Source organism: Gallinula chloropus (assembly GCF_964237585.1).
Source record: "Gallinula chloropus genome assembly, chromosome: 19".
In the NCBI taxonomy this organism is placed as follows: domain Eukaryota; kingdom Metazoa; phylum Chordata; class Aves; order Gruiformes; family Rallidae; genus Gallinula; species Gallinula chloropus.
Genome location: NC_140104.1, coordinates 10834549 through 10854009, shown reverse-complemented (window position 1 = coordinate 10854009; position 19461 = coordinate 10834549). Strand labels below are relative to the sequence as shown.

Sequence of the window (19461 nt, the reverse complement as noted above, 5' to 3'; positions counted from 1 at the left end):
CGGGAGGCAGAGGCAGCCGGCGGAGGCCCAGCCTCGCATTGTTCTCGGGCGGCAGCCGGAAAATGCGACGCCTGCCCCGGAGAAACGCAGGCGGAAAAGGAAACGGGGCCGGGGGCCTGAGCCTGCCGCTGCCCGGGGGTGGGGGGGGGGCTTGGGACCCACCCCCGCACGGTGCCCCGCACGGCCCCTGCCCGCTGCCTTCGCCTCTGCCCCACCATGTGCCCGGGCCCACTGGCACATGGGGGGGGGGGGGGGCAGGGAAATGAGCCTGGGGGAGGATTTGGAAAGGGGGGGGGGGTGTCTGAGTGCCAGCGGAGTGACCCTTTGCAGCCACCCCCGAGGGGTCGGGAGCCGCGGTGATGGGCTGAGTGCTGCGGGAGGGGAGGCGAGGAGGAGGAGGAGGAGGGAGAAGGGGGCGATGCCGGGCAGGGCAACTACAAGTCCCATGAGGCCGGGCGGTGGGGGGAGGGGAAGGGGGGCGCGGGGGAAGCACCGGGCGGGAGGTGCCGTGCCCGCCCCGCCCCGGGCCGCCCCCCCCCCCCCCCGCGCCCCGCTCCGCCCCGCGCCGCGCCCGCCGCGCCCGCCGCGCCGCTCCAGCATGCACGGAGGATGCTCGCGTCTTGCTCAGGCAGGAAGGGGCCGGAGGGCAGGTACCCGCTGCACTACCTCGTCTGGCACAACCGCGCCCGCGACTTGGACCGGGAGCTCAGCGCCAAGCAGGTGGGGCGGCGGGGGGGCACCCCCGGGCATGGCCCGGTTCGGCTCGGGCTGATGCAATGCCGCCGGGCTGCAGCCCGGGCTCCTGCTCGGGGCTGGGATGAGGATGAGGCTTGAGATCAGGATGATGGTTGGGGGCATGGGGTCTCTCCCGGGGTTGTCAGGGCGCTGGACGTGTCGTGTGTCGTGTGTTCCCCCACCTCCCCCCCCGCACCCCGGGACCGTGTCAGCTACCCCCGGGGCTGGCAGAGAGATGTGGGTACCACCCGCGGGTCCTCTGCATCCCCCGGCGCACGCAGCGCTGAGCATCCCTTCCCACGTGTCCCCGGCTCCCTGCTAGGCCTCTGCAGGCCCCCACGACCCCCAACCCGCCTCTCAGGGTGCTGCCAGCCCTGCCTGGGGATCAGCCCCCACCTTCTCCACCCTCAGGCTGAGCCCCTCTCGGGGAGGACGTAGGGCCCTGCCGCTATTGGGGCACAGCCCCCCAGCCTCAGGAGGCCAAGCAGGTGAGAGGACCCACCGTGCCTCCCAGCCGGGGACACCCCCCCCTCACCCCTCTCCCCACCCCAAGCTGGCCTGTGACAGAGCGGGGCCACGGGCAAGTCCCCAGGCGGGTTCCCAGCCTCCCTCTCCCCCGTGGCGTTGCAATTCAGGTAATTAAAACCCAACCCTGAAGACGCAGGAAACCGCAGGCACTGGAGGGAGGCCGGCAGCGAGGCTGTGCCGAGCATCCCTGCTCCCCCCGGCCCAGCTCCCGGCACTCTGGGGTGCTGAGGGCCGTGCCGGATGGACCCTGGCAATGCATGAAAAAGGGGCGGGTGGGGGGGAGCGTCGTGCTGTGATGCTCCCGCCAGGATGCAGGCGATGGCTCCCGCCACACCCGCCTCCATTGTGGGGGCCAGCCGGGTGGGGGGGGGGGGCTGCACCAGCATCACCCTGACCCACCCCACACACCCCACCCCATCGCCAGCGGTTTTATTTCCGTGGTAATTTGGGGTCATTTTTCCCACGAGCCCGGCGCGGCAGAGATCAAAGCTGGGTGCAGGCGGCGGCAGCTCAGCAGGCGCGGGGAGATGCAGGGGCTGTGAGTGGGGCTCTGGCCCTGCATGCCTGCAGAGAGGATTTCCAACCCCCTTTCCCCCCCCGAGCCCGGCCAGCCAAGGGGCTCAGCCGTGGCCCCTGCTGCCATTTGCAGGGTGAGAGTGAAGCCAGCCCTCTGCGCATCCCTGTGTGTGTCCCAGGGGTGCACAGGACGACCCGTGGGTGCTGCAGGCAGGTAGGGGTTTGGGGGAAGGAGGTGGGGGCCAACCCAGGCTGAGCCCCCCACCTCTGGCCAGGGCATCTGGGGACATGGCTCAGCCCTTCTCCCTGCCAGAGCATCCCCCCGGTAAGCAGGTTGGGGCTGGGGCTGCGTGTGATGCTGGGGGCTGGGTGAGCCCCTGCCTGGGGGGTCTGCCCTCCCGCCACCATGGGGACCCATGCAGGGCAGCAGTGCCCCATGGCCCCCCTCCATGTGCAGGTGTTTGGGGATGGGAAGTGCTGGGGCAGCTGGCAGCGCTGCTCCTCTCCATGTCCCCATAAGGGCCTTGTATGGGTCAACCCTGAATTATCACTGTGTCCCCCCTTCCGCGCCTGCATCCACCTGGGGAGTGAGGGCCAGCAGGTCCCCGTGGCAGGGACAGCACGAGGACGTGGCCGGCAGTGACAGGGAGCCCATTGTGCCAGGACCCCCCCACACCACGGCCTGCCCCATTGCTCACGGCAGGGACCTGGGGCTGCACGGGGACAGCAGTACCCAGCACTGGCCTGTGTCCCCTGCTGCCACCCGGGAGCAGGTGCTGGGGTCCCCCACTCCAGGGACAACCCCAGCAGAGGGGATGCACCGTGCCACGTGCCCAATGGGCACAGGAGGAGCTGCCAAGCTGCGGTCCTGTGCTGCCATCACAAAGCCACCCCTGTCCCCACCCCGGGGTGGGTGTCACAGGACACAGGCAGCACTTGGAGGTCTGTGCTGCAGCCCCCGAGCTGGAGCCATCCCAGTGCCAGGGCCCGGGACTGAGCTCTCGCCAGCAAAAACTGGGTCACGCTGTGTCCCCCGGGGTTGGCTCCAGCACCGTGTCCCTGGAGCGGGGACCCTTGTCCCAACCCGGTGCTGGGGTGAGTCCATGGCTGGGGAGCCCTGCTGAGCCTGCAGCACCCGTTCCCTGGCTGGGGGGCGATTGCTTTAATTAGAGTCATTTCATTAGCGCAATTAAGAAGCAGCAGTCGCCTGGAGAGCGTTGGAGCAGCGCATTGACTTCCCGGGGAACCAGGGGGGGGGGCTGTTTTGCTCCAGCGGTGTGGGCAGCCCAGGGGGTCCCCCCTGCCTGCAGAGCCCCTGGGGATGAGCGGCGCAGGGATGCTCACAGCCAGGGCAGGGATGGGGACACCCACAGGGCAGAGGGACAGCAGGACCTGCCTGAGAGCAAGACGGTGACTTGCTGTACCCCACACCCCACCCCTGCCCAGCCCCAAAAGCCTCCAGGGTGCCTGGTCCCAGGCAGAACTTTTGGGCACTGCACCCCAGTTTTACGCCTGTGGGAGCGGACTCTCCAGCCCCTGATTTGGGGTTCATCCCTGCTGCCTCCTGCCTGGCAGCATCTGACTGTCCCTCTGTGGGTACTGGGGGACAGAGGCTGCCCTCCCACCCCAGCTCTGCCTCTCCATCCAGCCCTGGGCTGCACCTTACGTGGGGTAGTGGGGCCCACGGGTGCTCGGGCTGCCCACCATCCCCATCGGTGGGAGAGGAATTCCTCGGGGCTGGCTGGGTGCCAGGCTCCAGGCTTGGCACAAACAATCGCAGCCCCAGCGTGCAGCTCCCCAGGGCCCGGGGGATCCTCTGAGCAGCCGCTCCGCTCACGCAGCCGCCCGCCCCCGGCTCAGGCAGGGGAACACGTGCGCCCGTCGCAGCCCACGTCGCCCGCCGCGCTCCCGGGCTGGCAGAAGGGGGGCTGCCGGCAGCTGCTGCCTGGCAACTGGGCCAGTCCCAGAGGTGGGGGCTTTTCCCGAGCTTGCGTCTGCATCGAGCTGTGCAGAGCTCCATGCACCGCACCGGGGGGGCACCCGTGACCCCCCTCCCACCCCACGCCCCTCCTCCATGCATGTGTGGTAGGTGCAGCCCAGCCAGACCCTGCCGAGCCACACTCAGCGCTGGCAGCCAGCGCTCTTCTCCACCTCCTCACAGGGCTGGCAGGGGCTTTGGGGGAGGGGCAGGGAGACCCTCTTGGGGTACAGAGCATGTATGTCTCTCAGGGGAGCTGAGGGGATGCTTTCCAAAATGCTGCCAAGTGTCGGTTGCTTTCCCCTGGCTGCTCCAGCTGGGAGCCTCACATCTGCACGAGGGCACTGGGTGAGGGGGGGGTGGCAAGGATCGGCCGTCCTGGTGTCCCCTGAGCCCACGACCTCCCGTCAGGCTGACATTGAGCAGCTGGACCCCCGAGGACGCACCCCGCTGCACCTGGCCACCACGCTGGGCCACCTGGAGTGCGCCAGGGTGCTGCTGAAGCATGGCGCCGACGTGGGCAAGGAGAACCGCAGTGGCTGGACAGGTGAGTGGGATCTCGCTGCCTCCGTCCCCTGCCACGCTGCTCCGGCTTGGGCACAGACATGGAGGTGGGCACAGCGTGGCCATGCCTAACCTGATGCTGCAGATCCCCAGGGGTCAGGTCCTGTGGTGCTATGTGCACATGGCTCCTTGCAGCAGCTGGCCATGCCAAGCCGTGCCATGCTATGCTATGCTGAGCCATGCTGTGCCATGTTGTGCCCCCCTGGGCATTGCCCCTCTCTGCCCTGCAGTCCTGCAAGAAGCCGTGAGCACCCGCGACCTGGAGCTGGTGCAGCTGGTTCTGCGCTACCGCGACTACCAGAGAGCCATCAAGCGCCTGGCCGGGATCCCCATCCTGCTGGAGAAGCTGCGCAAGGTGCCCCCCACCCTCCGTCAGGGTTGCCAGGGTGGGAGGGGACACCCCACGCACGGGCTCCTCCTGACCCCGCTGTGCTCTCTGCAGGCCCAGGACTTCTACGTGGAGATGAAGTGGGAGTTCACCAGCTGGGGTAAGCTTAGGGGGGAGCATAGCAGGGGGGAGCAGGAATTTCCCAGCAGAGCCTTCCCCATCTCTGGTGCTGCTCCCAGCCCCAGCATCCATCTCCAGCATGGGGGACACCTGCCCTTTTGTCTCCCTACACCCCAAGCTTGTAGGACCCCATCCCACGGAGGTGCTGGGTTTCTTGGGCACATCTCCCACCCGGCTTGGCACTGGCAGCCCACCCAGGGGTGCAGGGCGGCCCCATCCCTGGCTGGGCTATTGTCATCTCTCCCCAGTGCCGCTGGTGTCCAAGATCTGCCCCAGTGACACCTACAAGGTGTGGAAGAGCGGCCAGAACCTGCGGGTAGACACGACGCTGCTGGGTTTCGACCACATGACCTGGCAGAGGGGCAACCGCAGCTTTGTCTTTCGGGGACAAGGTGAGCTAGCACCAGCGTGTCCCCCCTCACCAGGGAGCAGGGTAGGGCCCCCCCCCCTTGGTTCTGTGCTGGGGCCAGGTGGATTGTGACTGTCCCTGTGTACCCTGATATCCCCCCCGCCCTTCCCCCAGACACCAGTGCAGTGGTGATGGAGATTGACCACGACCGGCGAGTCGTCTACTCGGAGACGCTGGCCCTGGCCGGCCACGACCAGGAGGTGCTGCTGGCTGCTGTGCAGCCCACCGAGGAGCAGGTGATGGGGCGGCTGACGGCCCCCGTCGTCACCACCCAGCTTGACACCAAGAACATCGCCTTTGAGAGGTAGGCTGGGGGCAGCACAGACCCCACCCCAGGGATGGGCAGCCCCACCCCACCCTGAGTTGCTTGCACCTCGGGCTGTCCGAGCGACACCATCCATCGCTCGCGGTGCCTTGTGTCACCCCAGGAACAAGTCCGGGATCCTGGGCTGGAGGAGCGAGAAGACAGAAATGGTGAATGGGTACGAGGCCAAGGTGAGGGGGCAGGGCGATCTGAGCCTCCTGGAGGGGTGATGTTGGTCAGTTTGGGGGGGGGATAGTCATCACTGGTGTTTCCCCTTCTCGGCCAGGTCTATGGCGCATCCAATGTGGAGCTGATCACGCGGACGCGAACTGAACACCTCTCAGACCAGCACAAGGGCAAGAGCAAAGGTGGAGCCGGTGCGGGCTGGGCGGGCAGGGCGCTGCGCTGGCTCCAGCCCTCACCCCCTCTCCCATAGGCAGTAAGACTCCCCTCCAGTCCTTCCTGGGCATCGCCGAGCAGCATGTGGGGCCCAACAATGGGGTGAGTCTGTCGGGGGTCCCTTTGGATGGGTTGACCCGCGGCTGGACCCCCTGTCACCCTGCTGGGCTGTCCTGCAGACGCTGATCACGCAGACGCTGAGCCACGCCAATCCCACTGCCATCACCCCCGAGGAGTACTTCAACCCCAACTTCGAGCTGGGCAACCGGGACATGGGACGGCCCATGGAGCTCACCACCAAGACGCAGAAGTGAGGGGGGAAGAAGTGAATTGGGGGACACACACCACCCCCTCCCTGCCCCCCCCCCCCCCCTCCCGGGTCCCTCCTGACCACTGCAGAGCTCCCCCACGGTGGGGGGCAGACAGGGGTCCCCAGCCTGGCGCCTGTCCCCAGCAGGTTCAAAGCAAAACTGTGGCTCTGTGAGGACCACCCGCTGTCCCTCTGTGAGCAGGTTGCCCCCATCATTGACCTCATGGCAATAAGCAACGCACTCTTTGCCAAGCTGCGGGACTTCATCACGCTGCGCCTCCCGCCCGGCTTCCCTGTCAAGATCGGTATGGGGACGGGGGGGGGGCGGGGGTGTGGGGGTTCTTTATGGCCAGCACCATGACACAGACAGCTTCCCTTCCTGCTTTTTTCCCCCATCCCCCCCCCCCAGAAATCCCCATCTTCCACATCCTCAATGCCCGCATCACCTTTGGGAACCTCAACGGGTGCGACGAGCCCGTCAGCTCCCTGCGGCACAGCCCCAGCAGCGAGGCACCTTCACCCAGCAGCGACTCCTCCAGTGTCAGCAGCTCCAGCTCCCTGAGTATGTGGGGTCCTGGGAAGGTGGAGGCGGGGGCGGGGGGGTGTGGGGGAACGGCTGGCTGGGAAGTGGGGGATGACCACACAGGCAGCCAGGTGCCCAGGTGCTCAGCCACGCCAGCACCTGTCTTTGTGCAGCCTCATGTCGAGTGTGTGAGATGGACCCGGCCCTGTTCGAGGTGCCGCGGGGGTACAGCGTGGTGGGCACCCACCAAGACGCCCTGCGCGAGGATGAGGATGACCTGCTGCAGTTCGCCATCCAGCAGAGCCTGCTGGAAGCTGGCAGCGAGTATGACCAGGTGGGCAACACCCCACCCCCGCTGCTTCCCCTTCATCTGGGGGACCCCCGTGCCCCACTGTCCTGATGCTGCCCCAGGATGCTCACCCCACCCTGCATCCCGCAGTGGCTGAGCTCATGCTGGAGGGATGGGTTTTGGGGTGCTGGGGGAGTGTGTGGGGTGGGCAGCATGGGGGTTGGGGGGGGCAGTCCTCTCCGAGCACCGCTCTGCTGCTGGCTGCAGGTGACCATTTGGGAAGCGCTGACCAACAGCAAGCCGGGCACCCACCCCATGTCGCACGAGGGGCGCCGGGGAGACAGGTTGGTAAGGTCTGGCCAGCCCCCCCGGGGGGAGCGGGAGCAGGTGCCAGCCCCATGGGAGACCCCCGCTGAGACCCTGCCACCCCCCAGGACTCCCCAGCACACAGCAGCCCCTCGGCCCCCTGTCACCCCAGCCCCAGGGGGGGGTGGTGGGGGGCCCAGCGCCCTGTTCCCCAGCTACGCGGAGCAGCTGCGGCTGGCCATGGCGCTGTCGGCGCGGGAGCAGGAGGAGGCCGAACGCCGGACGCGCCAGGAGGAAGAGGAGCTGCAGCGGATCCTGCAGCTCTCGCTGACCGAGAAGTGACGCTGAGCCCCCACTGAGCACCCCCACCCCACCCCGACAGGGATGGTGACGTGGCTGGAGCCGTGTACGGGGACGCGGGTGGGGAGCAGGGTGGGGGGAGCTAGCCCAAGCACTGCGGAGGGCAAAGGAGGAGGTGGGGGTGCAGGATTCGGCTCTGGCAGGGGGGAGAGTATCCTCAGAGCTGGGGCAGTACTGGGGTGTGGGGTGTGGGGTGGGGGGCAGCCCACAGCAGGGCAGGTGGGGGTAGGTAACAACCCCATAGATGGGGCGGCAGGGACCTGGCGGGGGGGGCAACCCTATGGGCTGTACACCACCCCTGGGACAGCCCTATCCCCCTCCAACCGCCCAATGGGGTGCTGCTCGGCCCCTTGCCCCAGGAAGGTGGGTGGGGGGCACATCCTGCTCCAGATGGGGGAGGGGGGGGCTGTCAGCCACGTGGGGTCTCGGGGGTCTGCCCAGCCTCCTCGAACCCCTGCCCAGGCGCTACCAAGTGCACTTACCCGGGAGCTGCTCTGCCTGCCAACGGGGAGGGGGAAGGCTCAGCCCCCGTCACACCCCACAGCCAGCGTGGGGTTGCACAGCCACCCCCACCCCAACCTGGGGGTCCGCTGGGTCAGCCATGGGGGGTGCCTGTGAAAGGCTGCCCAGTGCCACACCCCCCCTCCCCTTACCACCTTGCTCGCACCCCTCTGCCCTGCTCGGATGCCCCCCCCCCCCCTCTCCCCCTCACCTTGGCAGCGCTGCACCCCCTTGTCCCGGGCACTGACCCCGAGAGAAACCTTATGTCAAATGGTGCTAACCCCGGCCCCCCGCCCGGGGCTGCTCCTCCTTTGCACACGGGGGGCCGGGGGCTGCGGGGGCAGGGGGGGCCGGGCTCGTTCCCCTGGGACTTTCATAGCCCCCCCCTTTCCCTCCATGCACCCCCACAAAGCGATGTCTGGGCCAGGGCCGGGGGAGCCAGAGCAGCTCCAACCACGGCCAACACCAATAAATGCTCTTTCATGTTCATCTCGGCCTCTCCCTGCCTATGGTGAGGGGTGTGGGGTGTGGGGTATGGGGTGTGGGGTGCAGGCAGGGCCCCCCCCCCCCCAGCACAGCAGTTCCAAGTGCTGGTACCCACCCCCACGGGTGGCCAACCCTTTATTAAAGAAGGGTCCCAGGAGCACAGAGCCGGTTGGGAGCCCCCGCCCAGGGGGTGACGTGGTGCGGGGAAGGCGAGGGGCTTGATGGGGGCGAAAGGGAGTGAGTGTAGCACCATTCCTGGGCACATGCTGGCCAAGGGGAAAGCCAGCAGCCCCCCCAGTCCTGGGAGGATGCTGGTGGCAGGCTTGCAGGTCCCCGAGGAAGGATGCTCGGCAGCCCCAGACTGAAATAAGAACCCCCTCACCTCCCCCCACCCCCACCCTGGGCGCTGCAGTGGGGACCAGATGTGCTGGGTCACCCTGGAAGCTGGATGTGACCGATGCCAGTGGGTGGGTGGGAGGGGGTGTCGGTGTCCGACCCCCTCCCTGCAGCCTCGGCGCCTGGGGAAAGAAGACGGCTCTGGGCTCCTGCCCTGTGGGGGGGTCTTGGCTTTAATCCCGGGGGGGCTGGGGCAGTCCTCGCCCCCGCCGTGGCCCCGCGCTAGTCCGTGCCGTTGGCGAACTGGCAGAGTTTGTTCTCCAGGTCGGAGATGCGCTTCTCCTGCGCTTGGACCATCTCCTTCAGGGCACGGATCTCCTCCAGCACCTCCTCCAAGGCTGGCTGCTGCGGGGAAGGGGGGATACCTCAGGGTCACCGAGGAGCCCCTTCTGCCCCCCCCCCCCCCCCACTCCCCCTCTCCCCCAGCCCCAGCCCAAGGCTGAGAGAACAAGTCCCCATCCCCAGGACACTCACGGAGAGGTCAGGCTCGCAGGTGGAGTGGCTGCGGCGGGGGCCCGGGGGGGGCTTGTTGTCTAGAATGTTCTTCTTGACCACCTTCAGCTCCCGGTTCTTGACGGGGACGTAACCGTCCCGCAGCGAGATAAGGATGGGCTCCGCATCCTTCCCCGACAGCCACTCATCTGCTTCCAGGGCCGGCTCAGGGCCCGGTGTGTCGGGGTACAGGTCGTCCTGGAAGAGGTCTGACTGCGGGGGGGGGGTGGAGGGAGACAGCAGTGAGATGGGCTAACATCCCCCCACCCCCCACCCCCAGACCTCCCCCTGTCCCCCCAGGACCTCCCGAGCTCACCTTGCGCGGCACCGTCATGACGATGGGCTCGCACTTGCGCTCATGGAGCTTGAAGAACCTGCATGGGGCAGAGGTGCTCAGGGACTGGCTGCCCCCCCCAAAAACCATTCCCTCTCAACCTACCCCCCCCCCAGCTTTTCCCCCAGCTCTCCATCAGCAGAGGGGTGCCCAGCAGGTACAGGGGGGGGGTGATTGTCCCTCTCTGCTCTGCCCTTGTGAGGCCGCAGCTGGAGTCCTGTGCCCAGAGCTGGGGCCCCAATACAAGAAAGATGTGGGACTGTTGGAGAGGGGTCAGAGGAGCCACGGAGATGATTAGAGGGCTGGAGCAGCTCCCCTACAGAGAGAGGCTGAGGCAGCTGGGCTGGTTCAGCCTGGAGAAGAGAAGGCTGCAGGGGGACCTCATTGCAGCCTTCCAGTCCCTGAAGGGAGCAGAGGAACAGGAGGGGAATGGGCTTGTTAAAGGTCAGAGACTGGCAGGACAAGGGGAATGGAGTGAAGCTGAGGGAGGGAAGGGATAGATTAGATATTAGGGGGAAGTTCTTTAAAGACAGAGTGGTGAGAGGCTGCAACAGGGTGCCCAGAGAAGCGGGTGGGTGCCCCATCCATCCCTGGGGGGGTTCAAGGCCAGGTTGGATGGGGCCCTGGGCAACCTTGTGTAGCTCCAGGCCTGGAGGTTGGTGGCCCTGCCTGTGGCAGGGGGGTTGGAGCTCTGTGACCCTTGGGGTCCCTCCCAACCCAGCCCAGTCTGGGGTTCTATGATTCTCTCACCTGGCGATCTCGCACTTGCTGACATCCAGCCCACGCTTGGGCATGAAGCCCATGCCCCGCTGCGGCTCCTTGCTGCTGTAGGTGTTCAGGTAGTGCACGTAGGGCGCCTCGTCCGTGATCTCAAAGTACCGGATGCTGCTGTCCCCCTGTGGGTGTGGGGATGGGGTGTCAGCCAGCCCCAGCACCCCAGGGATGGGATGGGATGGGATGGGATAGGGAGGGAGGGGAGGGGTTGCCCTGGGAGGGGATTACCTTCCCGCAGAGGTAGACAATGCTGGAATCAGGGTCGTAGAAGGGCAGCAGGACCCCGTTGCTTGTGTCCATCTCCTGCAGGGCGATGGGATCCTCAAAGTTGTTCTGTGGGGCCGGAGTGGTGGGGGAGGGGGGGTGAGTGGTGGCCCCAACACCCCCATTGTAGTTAGTCACACACATTAGCCACGGCACACTGTGGGGACGGAGCTCGTCCCCACTTTGGAGTACACAATCCCTGAGGCATGCAGCTTGGCATGGCCCCACACCAGCACTCCCTACCCCCCCCCCCCCAACTTACCTGCATCACCAAGTGCTCACCACCCTGGCTTTCCCTCCCTCCCAGCACTCCTTGACCCCCCACCAGCCCTCTCCCCATTCCCAGCACAGCACAGCACACTTGGGAACTTGGCATCTTTTTCTGGGGGAGAGGAGGGGGGATGCAGTGGGCACCCCATCCCTGGGGAGGGGGATGGGGGATGCGGTGGGGCCAAGTTCCCGGGGCGGGGGGTCGGGGGCAGCACTCCATGCGGCCTCGTTACCGGGTCCCACAAGCCCAGCTCCCGCTGGCTCATTCTGGTAAAGCCCGTGGTAAAGATGTGTCCTTCCCGCGTGAAGATGGCCCGCACGGGCCTCAGCCCTTCGTGGGGGGCAAACCTCTCCTGGGGGGGGAGGGGGAGAGAGTCAGCACTGGGCAGAGGGGGGGGGTGTGCGTGTGGGTGATGGAAAATGGAGTGGGGGGGGTCCGGATCTGTCCCCTAAAAGCGCTGCTGAGTCCTGCTGCTGGGGAGTGCGCGAAGCTCCCGGGTGGCACGCCAGCATCCCCGGCACCCCGCGCGTCCCCGGCTCCGTAGGGTCCCCGGGGCGGCGCTGGCTGGGCGGGCGCCTCCGTCTCGTACCAAGTCCCAGAGGCCCAGCTGCCGCTCACTCATCTTGCTGAAGCCGGTGGTGAAGATCTTGCCATCGGCCATGAAGATGGCGCGGATGGGCCGGGCGCCGTCGTGCGGTTTGGTTTTCTCCTGCGCCGGCCGTTAGCGGGTTAAGAACCAGAGACAGAGGGGGGGGGGTGTGGGTGCGGGAGGTTAGTAGGGTCAGGCAGGCACCGGGGTGGGACACGACCCCACGGTGGGATGGTTTTGGGGGGGTGGGGACACACACACACACACACACACACATGGCAGGGGACACTCACCGCCACGATCTGCTGCTTGCGGGGGTCGATGACGCGGACTTTCTTGTCCTTGCAGGTGGTGACCAGGAGGCTGCCGTTGCGGTTCCAGCCCACGTTGTAGATGAGGTCGGTGTGCATGTCCTCCAGCGCCAGCAGCATCTCCCCCGTGCCCACGTTCCAGAGGATCACCAGGTTGTCACAGCCTGCAGAGGACATCACCACACATCGTCACACATGTCACACCACAGGGTCCACCCCCACCCAGAGGAGGGTGACCCAAGACACCCACCCCCCCCCCCCACCCCTTTACCTGCGCTGAGCAGGACGTTGCGGGCGGTGGGGTGCCATGAGATGATGCCCACCCGTTTGGAGTGGCCCTCCAGCGTCACCACGGGCTCCGTGATGCTGCGCACGGGGACGTAGTCGGGGATCTGCCATACCTGGGAAGGTGGGGGGGGAGGGAGGGGAGTGGAACAGGGAGTGGAGGGTGGGGTGCTGGGGATCACCCTGCGGCTGAGCGCTAAGCGGCTGAGCGCCTTGGAGCCAATTAACCTCCTCGTTAACCCCGGCTCAGCCTGCAGGCGGGGTGGCACAGAGACAGCAGCAGCGACTGCATGCCGGGGTGCATCTCTGGCACTTGGGGTGCTGGTGGGCACAGGGAAGGGGGATGCAGCCCCCAGCCCTCCATCCTCCCCCCCGCACCCCCCCCCCCCCAGCTATTCCTGGGTGCTGAGTCGCCAGGGCGGGTATATTTAGCACAAACTGCTGCATCATGGAGAGAGCAGCCGCCGCCAGCGCGAACGCATGGCACTGGGGCTAAAAATAGGCCAGTGACACTTCGCAGGCAGTGAAGGGAGGGGGGGAGATGCTCCGTGCTGCTCCCCCAGCACCCACCAACCCCTCCCGCCCAGGGTCCGGCCCCTCACCATGACGGTGGTGTCCTCTGAAGCGCTGGCGATGACGTTGTCGTTGTGGGGACACCAGTCGATGTCCAGCACAGGCGCCGTGTGCCCCGTCACCAGGGGGTGGTTCTTGTCCACCCGTCCTGTCTGCAACACCGAGGCGCTGGGATGAGTCTCCCCTGGCCAGGGGGACACTGTGGGAGCTCCCCCTCCCACCCCAAACCCCAGCCCGGCCACCATGTGGGGCTGTGGCACAAGAGTGGGGACACAGAAGGGTTCCCAGTGGTGGCCAGAACTTTGCACCTGCCTCGACAGGGGAAACTGAGGCAGTGGGAGTGGGGCTCACCCGGAGGGACATGGAGGGGAATGATGTGCCCCAGGAGAGGTTGTTCTGTGTCCCCTCTCGTGGGAAGTATGGGCTGGGGACCCCCTTCCAGCCCTCCTGCTGTGGTGGGTAGGGCAGACCCCCATCCCATTGGGATGCTCCCTGGGCATTGTGTGCCCCTGCAGCAATTTGGGCCAGGGAGGAAGCAAACAGGGGTTTACTGCATCACCTCGGTTGCCCCCAGGATGTCATCCCCCACTGGTGTCAATCACCACCCCAGGCCCCGCCTGTGCCCCAAGCCTCCACGTGAGGATGGAGCTGTCAGGGCAAACCTGGGGGGCTCTGGGGCCCCAGCAGCCCCTCAAAAGCAAAGCCCATCAGCCTGTCTCCCCCATTGCATACTGGGGTAGCAGCTGTGTGTCTCCCCCCCATCCCCAGCTTCCCGGCTCACCTTGGCAAGGGGCAGGACGATGAAGGCCCCCCCACCGCCCGACTCCACGATGATGGCGACAAACTTGGGGTTGACAGCGCAGAAGGAGCTGTCCCACGTCACCTTGGAGACGCGGATGTCCTCGTACATCTGGTCAGCCTTCACCGGCTGCCCGAAGACGTGCCGGAACTTGCTCTGGCGCACCACGCGGCGGCTCATGGCTGCGGGGGCACAGGGTCAGGCCATGACCATGACCCCTCTCACCCCACCCCAGCACGGCATGGAGGGGTTTCAGCCCCTTCAGGCTCCACATTCTGAGAGATTCCCCCCCTACCCTGGGCATGGGGGAAGTGTGGGGACGCTGAGATGGCAGGGGATGAGCATGCAGGATGGTGCCCAACGTGGTGCCGACCCCCCAGCAGGGACCAGGGGCAGCCCTGGTGCAGGGGAGTGGGGGGTGCTGCAAGTGCTGGGCACGGGCATCCTACAGCCAGAGCTGCTGGACAGCTGGGCAGGGACATGGCCATGCCATGACGGGCAGCTGTGCCGTGCCCCACAGCTGGCACTGGGGTTGGCACATGGGCAGCTGCCAAAGAAGCGAGCTGAGGGGAGTGTGGGACCAGCACGGAGGTACCACGTGTCAGGATGTGACTTGTCCTCCTGTGTCTCATCCTGTGCTGGTGGCCTCAGGTTGCCTGGCTTGACTCATGACCCAGGAGAGAGGCTGTGCCTCTGGTGTTGGCCACCCCAAGCCTCCCCCCGGGGTTCTGCGTGTGCCACCCGTTCTACACCCGAACCCACCTGCTTGATGATCATCCCGAGCAAGGGCCAGGCCCAGCACGGCCCCATGGGCACACTGGGGTGCAGAGGAGCCCCCTGTGCTCAGCACAGCTCCAGGGGCGTCTCAGCCCTCAGCACAGCCAGGCACGCTGCCTGCATCCACCTGCCTTTGTCCTGAGCCTGTGCCGCTCCTGGCACCTGCCCGGGGAGCACTGAGTCTCTCAGGTCCCCAAAACACCCAAAGCTGAGGCTTTGCAGCACCCATGAGCCACTGACCACTCCAGGGACTCCCCTGTGCTCTTCTGGGGCTCTGGCCATTGCCAGGGGCCGTATCCAGCCATGAGACCACGGCCCTGAGGGCTGGACACCACTGCCCCAGGCTGTGGGGCTGGTGGCCTTGGGCCAGGGCATGTGTGGCACGGAGCCAAGCCACATCTGCCCAGTCTCTGGGTGTCCCCAGAGGACCCTACAGTCCTTCAGCATTGCCCCTGGCCTGGCAGAGCGGGTGTGGGTCAGACCCAGGTGCTGAGGGGGCCTGGAGCCCTGACACCATCACCATTGGCATTGCCCCCATGGCCAAAGGCACAGCCCCCTGCCCGGGGAGGAGTGAGGGGGCTTTGCAGGGGACAGTTCTGCAACACCTCATCCATCTCCAGCGGGAGCAAAGCTTGGGGTGCCCAGGGGAGGGGTGCCCAGGCTGGCTGGCTGTGCAGGGAGCATGCGAGGTGCAGGCAAGGTGCAGGCAGGGCGTGGGGTGCAGGTGAGGTGCAGATGCGGTGCGGGCAGCGCTGAGCGGGGTGTGGGCTGGCTGGGGTAGTGTGTGGGTGGGGTGCAGAGTTCGGCAGCGCTGAATGGGGTGCAGGCAAAGTTAAGGTGGGGTGCAGGTAGGGCGCAGGCTGGGTGCTAGCGGTCTGCAGGCTGGGTGCAGGTGGGGTGCAGGCGGGGTGCAGGTGGGGTGCAGGCTGGGTGTTAGCGAGCCGCAGGCATGGCAGCTGGACGGGGCGCGGGCAGCGTGTTAGCAGGGCGCAGGCGGGGTGCGGGCACGGTCCAAGCAGGGTCGGACGGGGTGCTGGCGAGGGGCTGGGGTGGGGGGGAGGGTAGGGGCGCGACAGAGGCGGGGTGCGGGCAAGGTGCGGGCAGGATACGGGCAGGATACAGGCAGGACAGCCCCGCGCCCCGCTCCCCGGCCGTGCCATTACGTTGCCACAATTGAATCCGCAGCGGCTGCTCGGGAACGACCGGAGGTCACTTTCCAAATATAGCCATCTCCTGCCGGGCGGCGGGCGGGCGAGGGGCCGGGGGGCCGCAGCCCAGCGCCCCGCCGCCCCCCTCCCTCCTTTCCCTCCCTCCCTTCCCTCCCTCCCGGTGCCCGCCGCCGGCCCCGGCCCGCCCGCGCCCCGGCTCCCACCTGCGCTCCGCGGCTCCTGCCCGGCGCTGCGCCCCGCTCGGCTCCGCCCGGCTCGGCCCGGCCCCGCTGCGCTCCCACGGCCCGGCCCGGCCCGGCCCGGCTCGGCTCGGCCCGGCCCGGCGCGGCCCCGCTCCGCTCCGCCCGGCGCGGCTGGGCTCGGCACCGCGCAGTGCCGCTGCCGCAGAGAACAGCTGAGCCGAGCCGGGCGCCGGGGCCGGCACAACCCCCCCGCGGCGGGCACCGGGAGGGGGGGGGGCCCGGCCCGGCCCCGCCTGCCCCCGCACCCTGCCCGGCCCCCGGCCCCCTGCCTGCCCCCCCCTCGGCTCTGCCCGCAGGGATGGGGTCAGTCCCGGCACAGCCGGCCCTCGCTCCCTCCCCTAAAGCGGGGGGCACAAGGGTGCCCCTCCACCTCCCCTCCCCTTCCCTCCTCTCCTCTCCCTCCCCGGTGCCCTCGGCCCAGCGCAGCAGAAGACTGAGACAGGAGAAGCCCCCCAACCCCCTCCTGCCACGCAGAGTTTTTCATGGGGGAACCAAGGGGTGGGTCCAGCCCGCGAACCGCCCCCCCTCCCCCCCGGCTGCCATCGCTCGGGGGTCACCTCTGCCCAGGGCTCAGGTGGGACCGGGACCCTGCAACAGGTCCCCCTGCACCCTGGGGTGATGGGTCTCCCTACATCCTGGAGCCAGCCCAACCCCACAGAGACCACGGGTTGGACCCTGTGGGGCCACCACCTCCCCCTGGAGCAAACCCGTGGGGGTGAGCCCACCTCAGCCCCCGGTCCTGCACAGCCGGATGGTTCCAGGCACATTCAGAAGCCAGATTTGGGATTTAGCAGAGCGCAGCCCCGCAGGGATGCCCTGGCCCAAGGGGATTAAGGGATTGTAGGGCTCGGGGACCCGTGGGAGGGGAGCCGCGGTTCCTGGAAAGGCAGCAAAGCCCTGGACCCTACAAGGGCACCGTGTGGAGCCGGACGAGCATTGGCTGAGCTGGGCAGGAGGGGGCAGCTGGCAAAAAGGCAGGGAAAAGGTGACATCCTCGCTCGCCTGGCCAAAGGGGTGGCAGGGAGTGGGGGGCTGCAGAGGCACCCCCCTGCCTGCTCCGTCCCACCATGGCCCTGGCTTGTTCTGGCCTTGGGACATGACCCAAACAGGAGGAGAAAAGGCCCTGGGAAGCCTTTCCCCAGGCGATGTGGTGGGTGTGGGGAAAGACAAGGCACCCAGGGGACACTCCCAACCCAGCCATGCACCCCTGGCCCCAAGCACTGGTGCCCACACAGCCCTGGCTGAGGGGGAAGCTTCATGCAGGCAGGGTGAGGCTGAGCCCTGAGGGGTTTGAGGGGTTTGATGCGCTCTGTACCCCCGTGTCACAGCCTCGCTGCTCCCCCCAGCCAAGCCAGCCAACCCACAGAGACCTTTGCACCATGACAGGGGACAGGATGGAGCAAAACCAAGTCTCCAGAGATGGGCTGCTTCCCACCAGCCCCACTGTGCTGTGGTTATTCGGTGGGATCCAGCTCAGCTCCTGGGTGGGTCATGGTGTGGCTGGTCCAGGGTCTGGCTAAAACCTCACATCCCCCTTGGAGCTTAAACCCCAGGATCCTCCCCGCAGCCCCTCAGCCTTGCAGCAGTGCAGGGAGAACACCTGAAGCATCCCAACACTTTTCCATACACATGTCCCGGCATCTTCCCTGCAACCGCAGCGGGAGCCAGGAGAGCAGCTGCTTGGGCACACAGCTCCTTGGTCTCTGTGCAGGGTATCACTCAGGGTGTGATGAGTCCATCCACAAGCCCACCCTGGCTCCTCAGAGCCTGCTGCTGGCCCATGCTCTGGCAGTAGCACCCACCACCCCTGGCTCAGACCCCATCCAGGAGGCAGCACACCCGTGTCATCTTCAAAATAAACTTTATTCATTCAGTAACAAGAACATTGAATCTGCACATCAGTGCAGGAGTTCACATTTAAAAACAGCTGAGCACATCGGTCATAAAGTCTTTAGGGGGAAAGGGAATGATCCCAGCCACCAAGGAAGACCCAGGAGGGGTAGACAGAAGCGCTCCCCCCACAGTTTGCAACTCTACTGCCAGCCACCCCCAAGAGCTCATGCTCCAGCACACAGTGTGGGGGGACTGTGTGGCCCCAGAACAGTCCCTCCAAACCAGCACACGGACCTCACATCTCCATAAAGGAAAATAAAAGGCACCAGCACCTTCTTTTGTGCCAACAGAGATGTCTGCAGCCAGGGTGGGCTGTTAGCAGCTCTGGTGGCACTGCTGGAGGGTGACTGAGAGCCCTCTGCCCAGCCTGCCCCACACCAGCAAGGGCTTGGGGGATAAGAGGGTCCCTCTGTTAGGGAGAAGCATGGGGGGTTTGCATGGAGCTGGGCCCAGGTTAAGGTGGGATCCACCATGACAGGAGCAGGGGGCCTGGTGTGGGTACGGCTTCCACTGGGCTGGGCGAGCTCTTGGAGCCCCTGGGCAGGCGCTGTCCCTTGATGCCCACGCCAATTCCCAGTGCCTCACTCCTCCCAGGAGGTCCCCAGAGCAGACAGAGCCAGGGTGGAACACCTTCCACCACGCCCTCACTGGCTGAGGGACACAGAACTAATCCCTGCCCCATTTACCATCCAAGCCAGGTAGGGTCACCTCCCGATCCTCCCGTCACCGGCTGGGATTGCGCCCCAGGAAAGGGCTGAAAGGGGGAAAGATTTGTACATGTCACAACTTCTCAAGCAGACCCGACACACACACACCCCCCCCCCCCCACACACACACACCCCCACACACCATCGAGTGCAACAGAACGCAGTGTCAAAACCAGTTTCACGCACGCTATCCGCTTGTGCAAGGCTCACACGGTACAGTACAGCCGGAGACGGGGCGGGCGAGGGGACAGGCGATGGCTGAGATATTGTACAGGAGTCAATGTAAACAATAAAGCGTCCTCCTCTGAGAGGGCTTCTCAAGAGACCAAAGGAACAGTTGCTTTGTACAAAAATGCCCTTAAAACAACGTGTTTCTGCTAAATGCCCTCTCACCGGCGAGGCGGAGCGGCTGCCGAGCGCTCTGGGGGTGCTGCTCCTTCCCAGCCGGGAAGCTCTCTGCAGGAACCAGGACTGAGCCACCCCCCACCCCCTCCCCGAGCATGGAGAAGGGACAGACGTCCCCAGGGAGGGTTCAAATCCAAGGGCTTGGTGGCTTCCTTGCCCAGGCACTGGCTGAGGACACACGGGCTGTGTCCCTCCAGCCCACTCCCCTCGCTGCCACCCAGGTCAGAGCCTCCAGACCTCCAAGGCCTTCATCACTCTGCAAGACAACCACCTTCCCCGACTCCCTCCACCTGTCCACAGGCTTCCCAGAGATAAAACCACAGTTGAGCTGGGCTGGAGCCGAGGACAAGCGGACAGCAAAGCACCGCCGTGCCGAGGCCTTTGCCACTCCTGGGCAGCAGCAGAGTATTGCAGGAAGCAGCATTCCTGGTCTGCAGGGGAGAGACTTCCTAGGGACATCGCTC

At 66.5% G+C, this 19461-nt stretch overlaps 2 protein-coding genes across 5 annotated transcripts; one reads left to right on the top strand and one right to left on the bottom strand.

Annotated features, from left to right (window-relative positions):
* Positions 1-609: 609 nt before the first annotated feature.
* ANKRD13B (ankyrin repeat domain 13B) lies at positions 610-7711 on the top strand (the record flags this gene model as incomplete). Its single annotated transcript, XM_084272970.1, has 14 exons — positions 610-720; positions 4169-4304; positions 4552-4676; positions 4764-4809; positions 5078-5221; positions 5353-5542; positions 5667-5733; positions 5829-5910; positions 5979-6043; positions 6121-6251; positions 6399-6556; positions 6661-6813; positions 6948-7108; positions 7331-7711. The coding sequence occupies 14 exons, from the start codon at positions 610-612 to the stop codon at positions 7709-7711; spliced, it is 1950 nt and encodes a 649-aa protein (XP_084129096.1).
* A 1114-nt stretch (positions 7712-8825) lies between these two features.
* Positions 8826-16084, bottom strand: CORO6 (coronin 6). 4 transcript variants are annotated; one of them, XM_084273023.1, is made up of 12 exons: positions 15954-16084; positions 13787-13986; positions 13035-13157; positions 12419-12548; positions 12130-12311; positions 11837-11956; positions 11480-11599; positions 10941-11045; positions 10689-10834; positions 9921-9978; positions 9587-9817; positions 8826-9457 (listed from the first exon to the last, which is right to left on the bottom strand). In XM_084273023.1, the coding sequence occupies exons 2-12, from the start codon at positions 13982-13984 to the stop codon at positions 9335-9337; spliced, it is 1536 nt and encodes a 511-aa protein (XP_084129149.1). In that variant the 5' UTR covers positions 13985-13986; positions 15954-16084; the 3' UTR covers positions 8826-9334. The 4 variants fall into 4 exon arrangements, with proteins under 4 accessions (XP_084129149.1, XP_084129147.1, XP_084129146.1 ...); XM_084273021.1 differs by lacking the exon at positions 11480-11599; XM_084273020.1 differs by lacking the exon at positions 11837-11956.
* Positions 16085-19461: the final 3377 nt, after the last annotated feature.

Excerpts from the sequence above, each read along its gene's own strand:
- CORO6 (XM_084273023.1), bottom strand. The coding sequence starts at position 13,984 with ATGAGCCGCCGCGTGGTGCGCCAGAGCAAGTTCCGGCACGTCTTCGGG. Across the intron at positions 12,549-13,034 it reads CAGAGGACACCACCGTCATG|GTATGGCAGATCCCCGACTA; the intron begins GTGAGGGGCCGG and ends CCACCTTCCCAG. Across the intron at positions 11,046-11,479 it reads AGCTGGGCTTGTGGGACCCG|AACAACTTTGAGGATCCCAT; the intron begins GTAACGAGGCCG and ends CCGGCCCCACAG.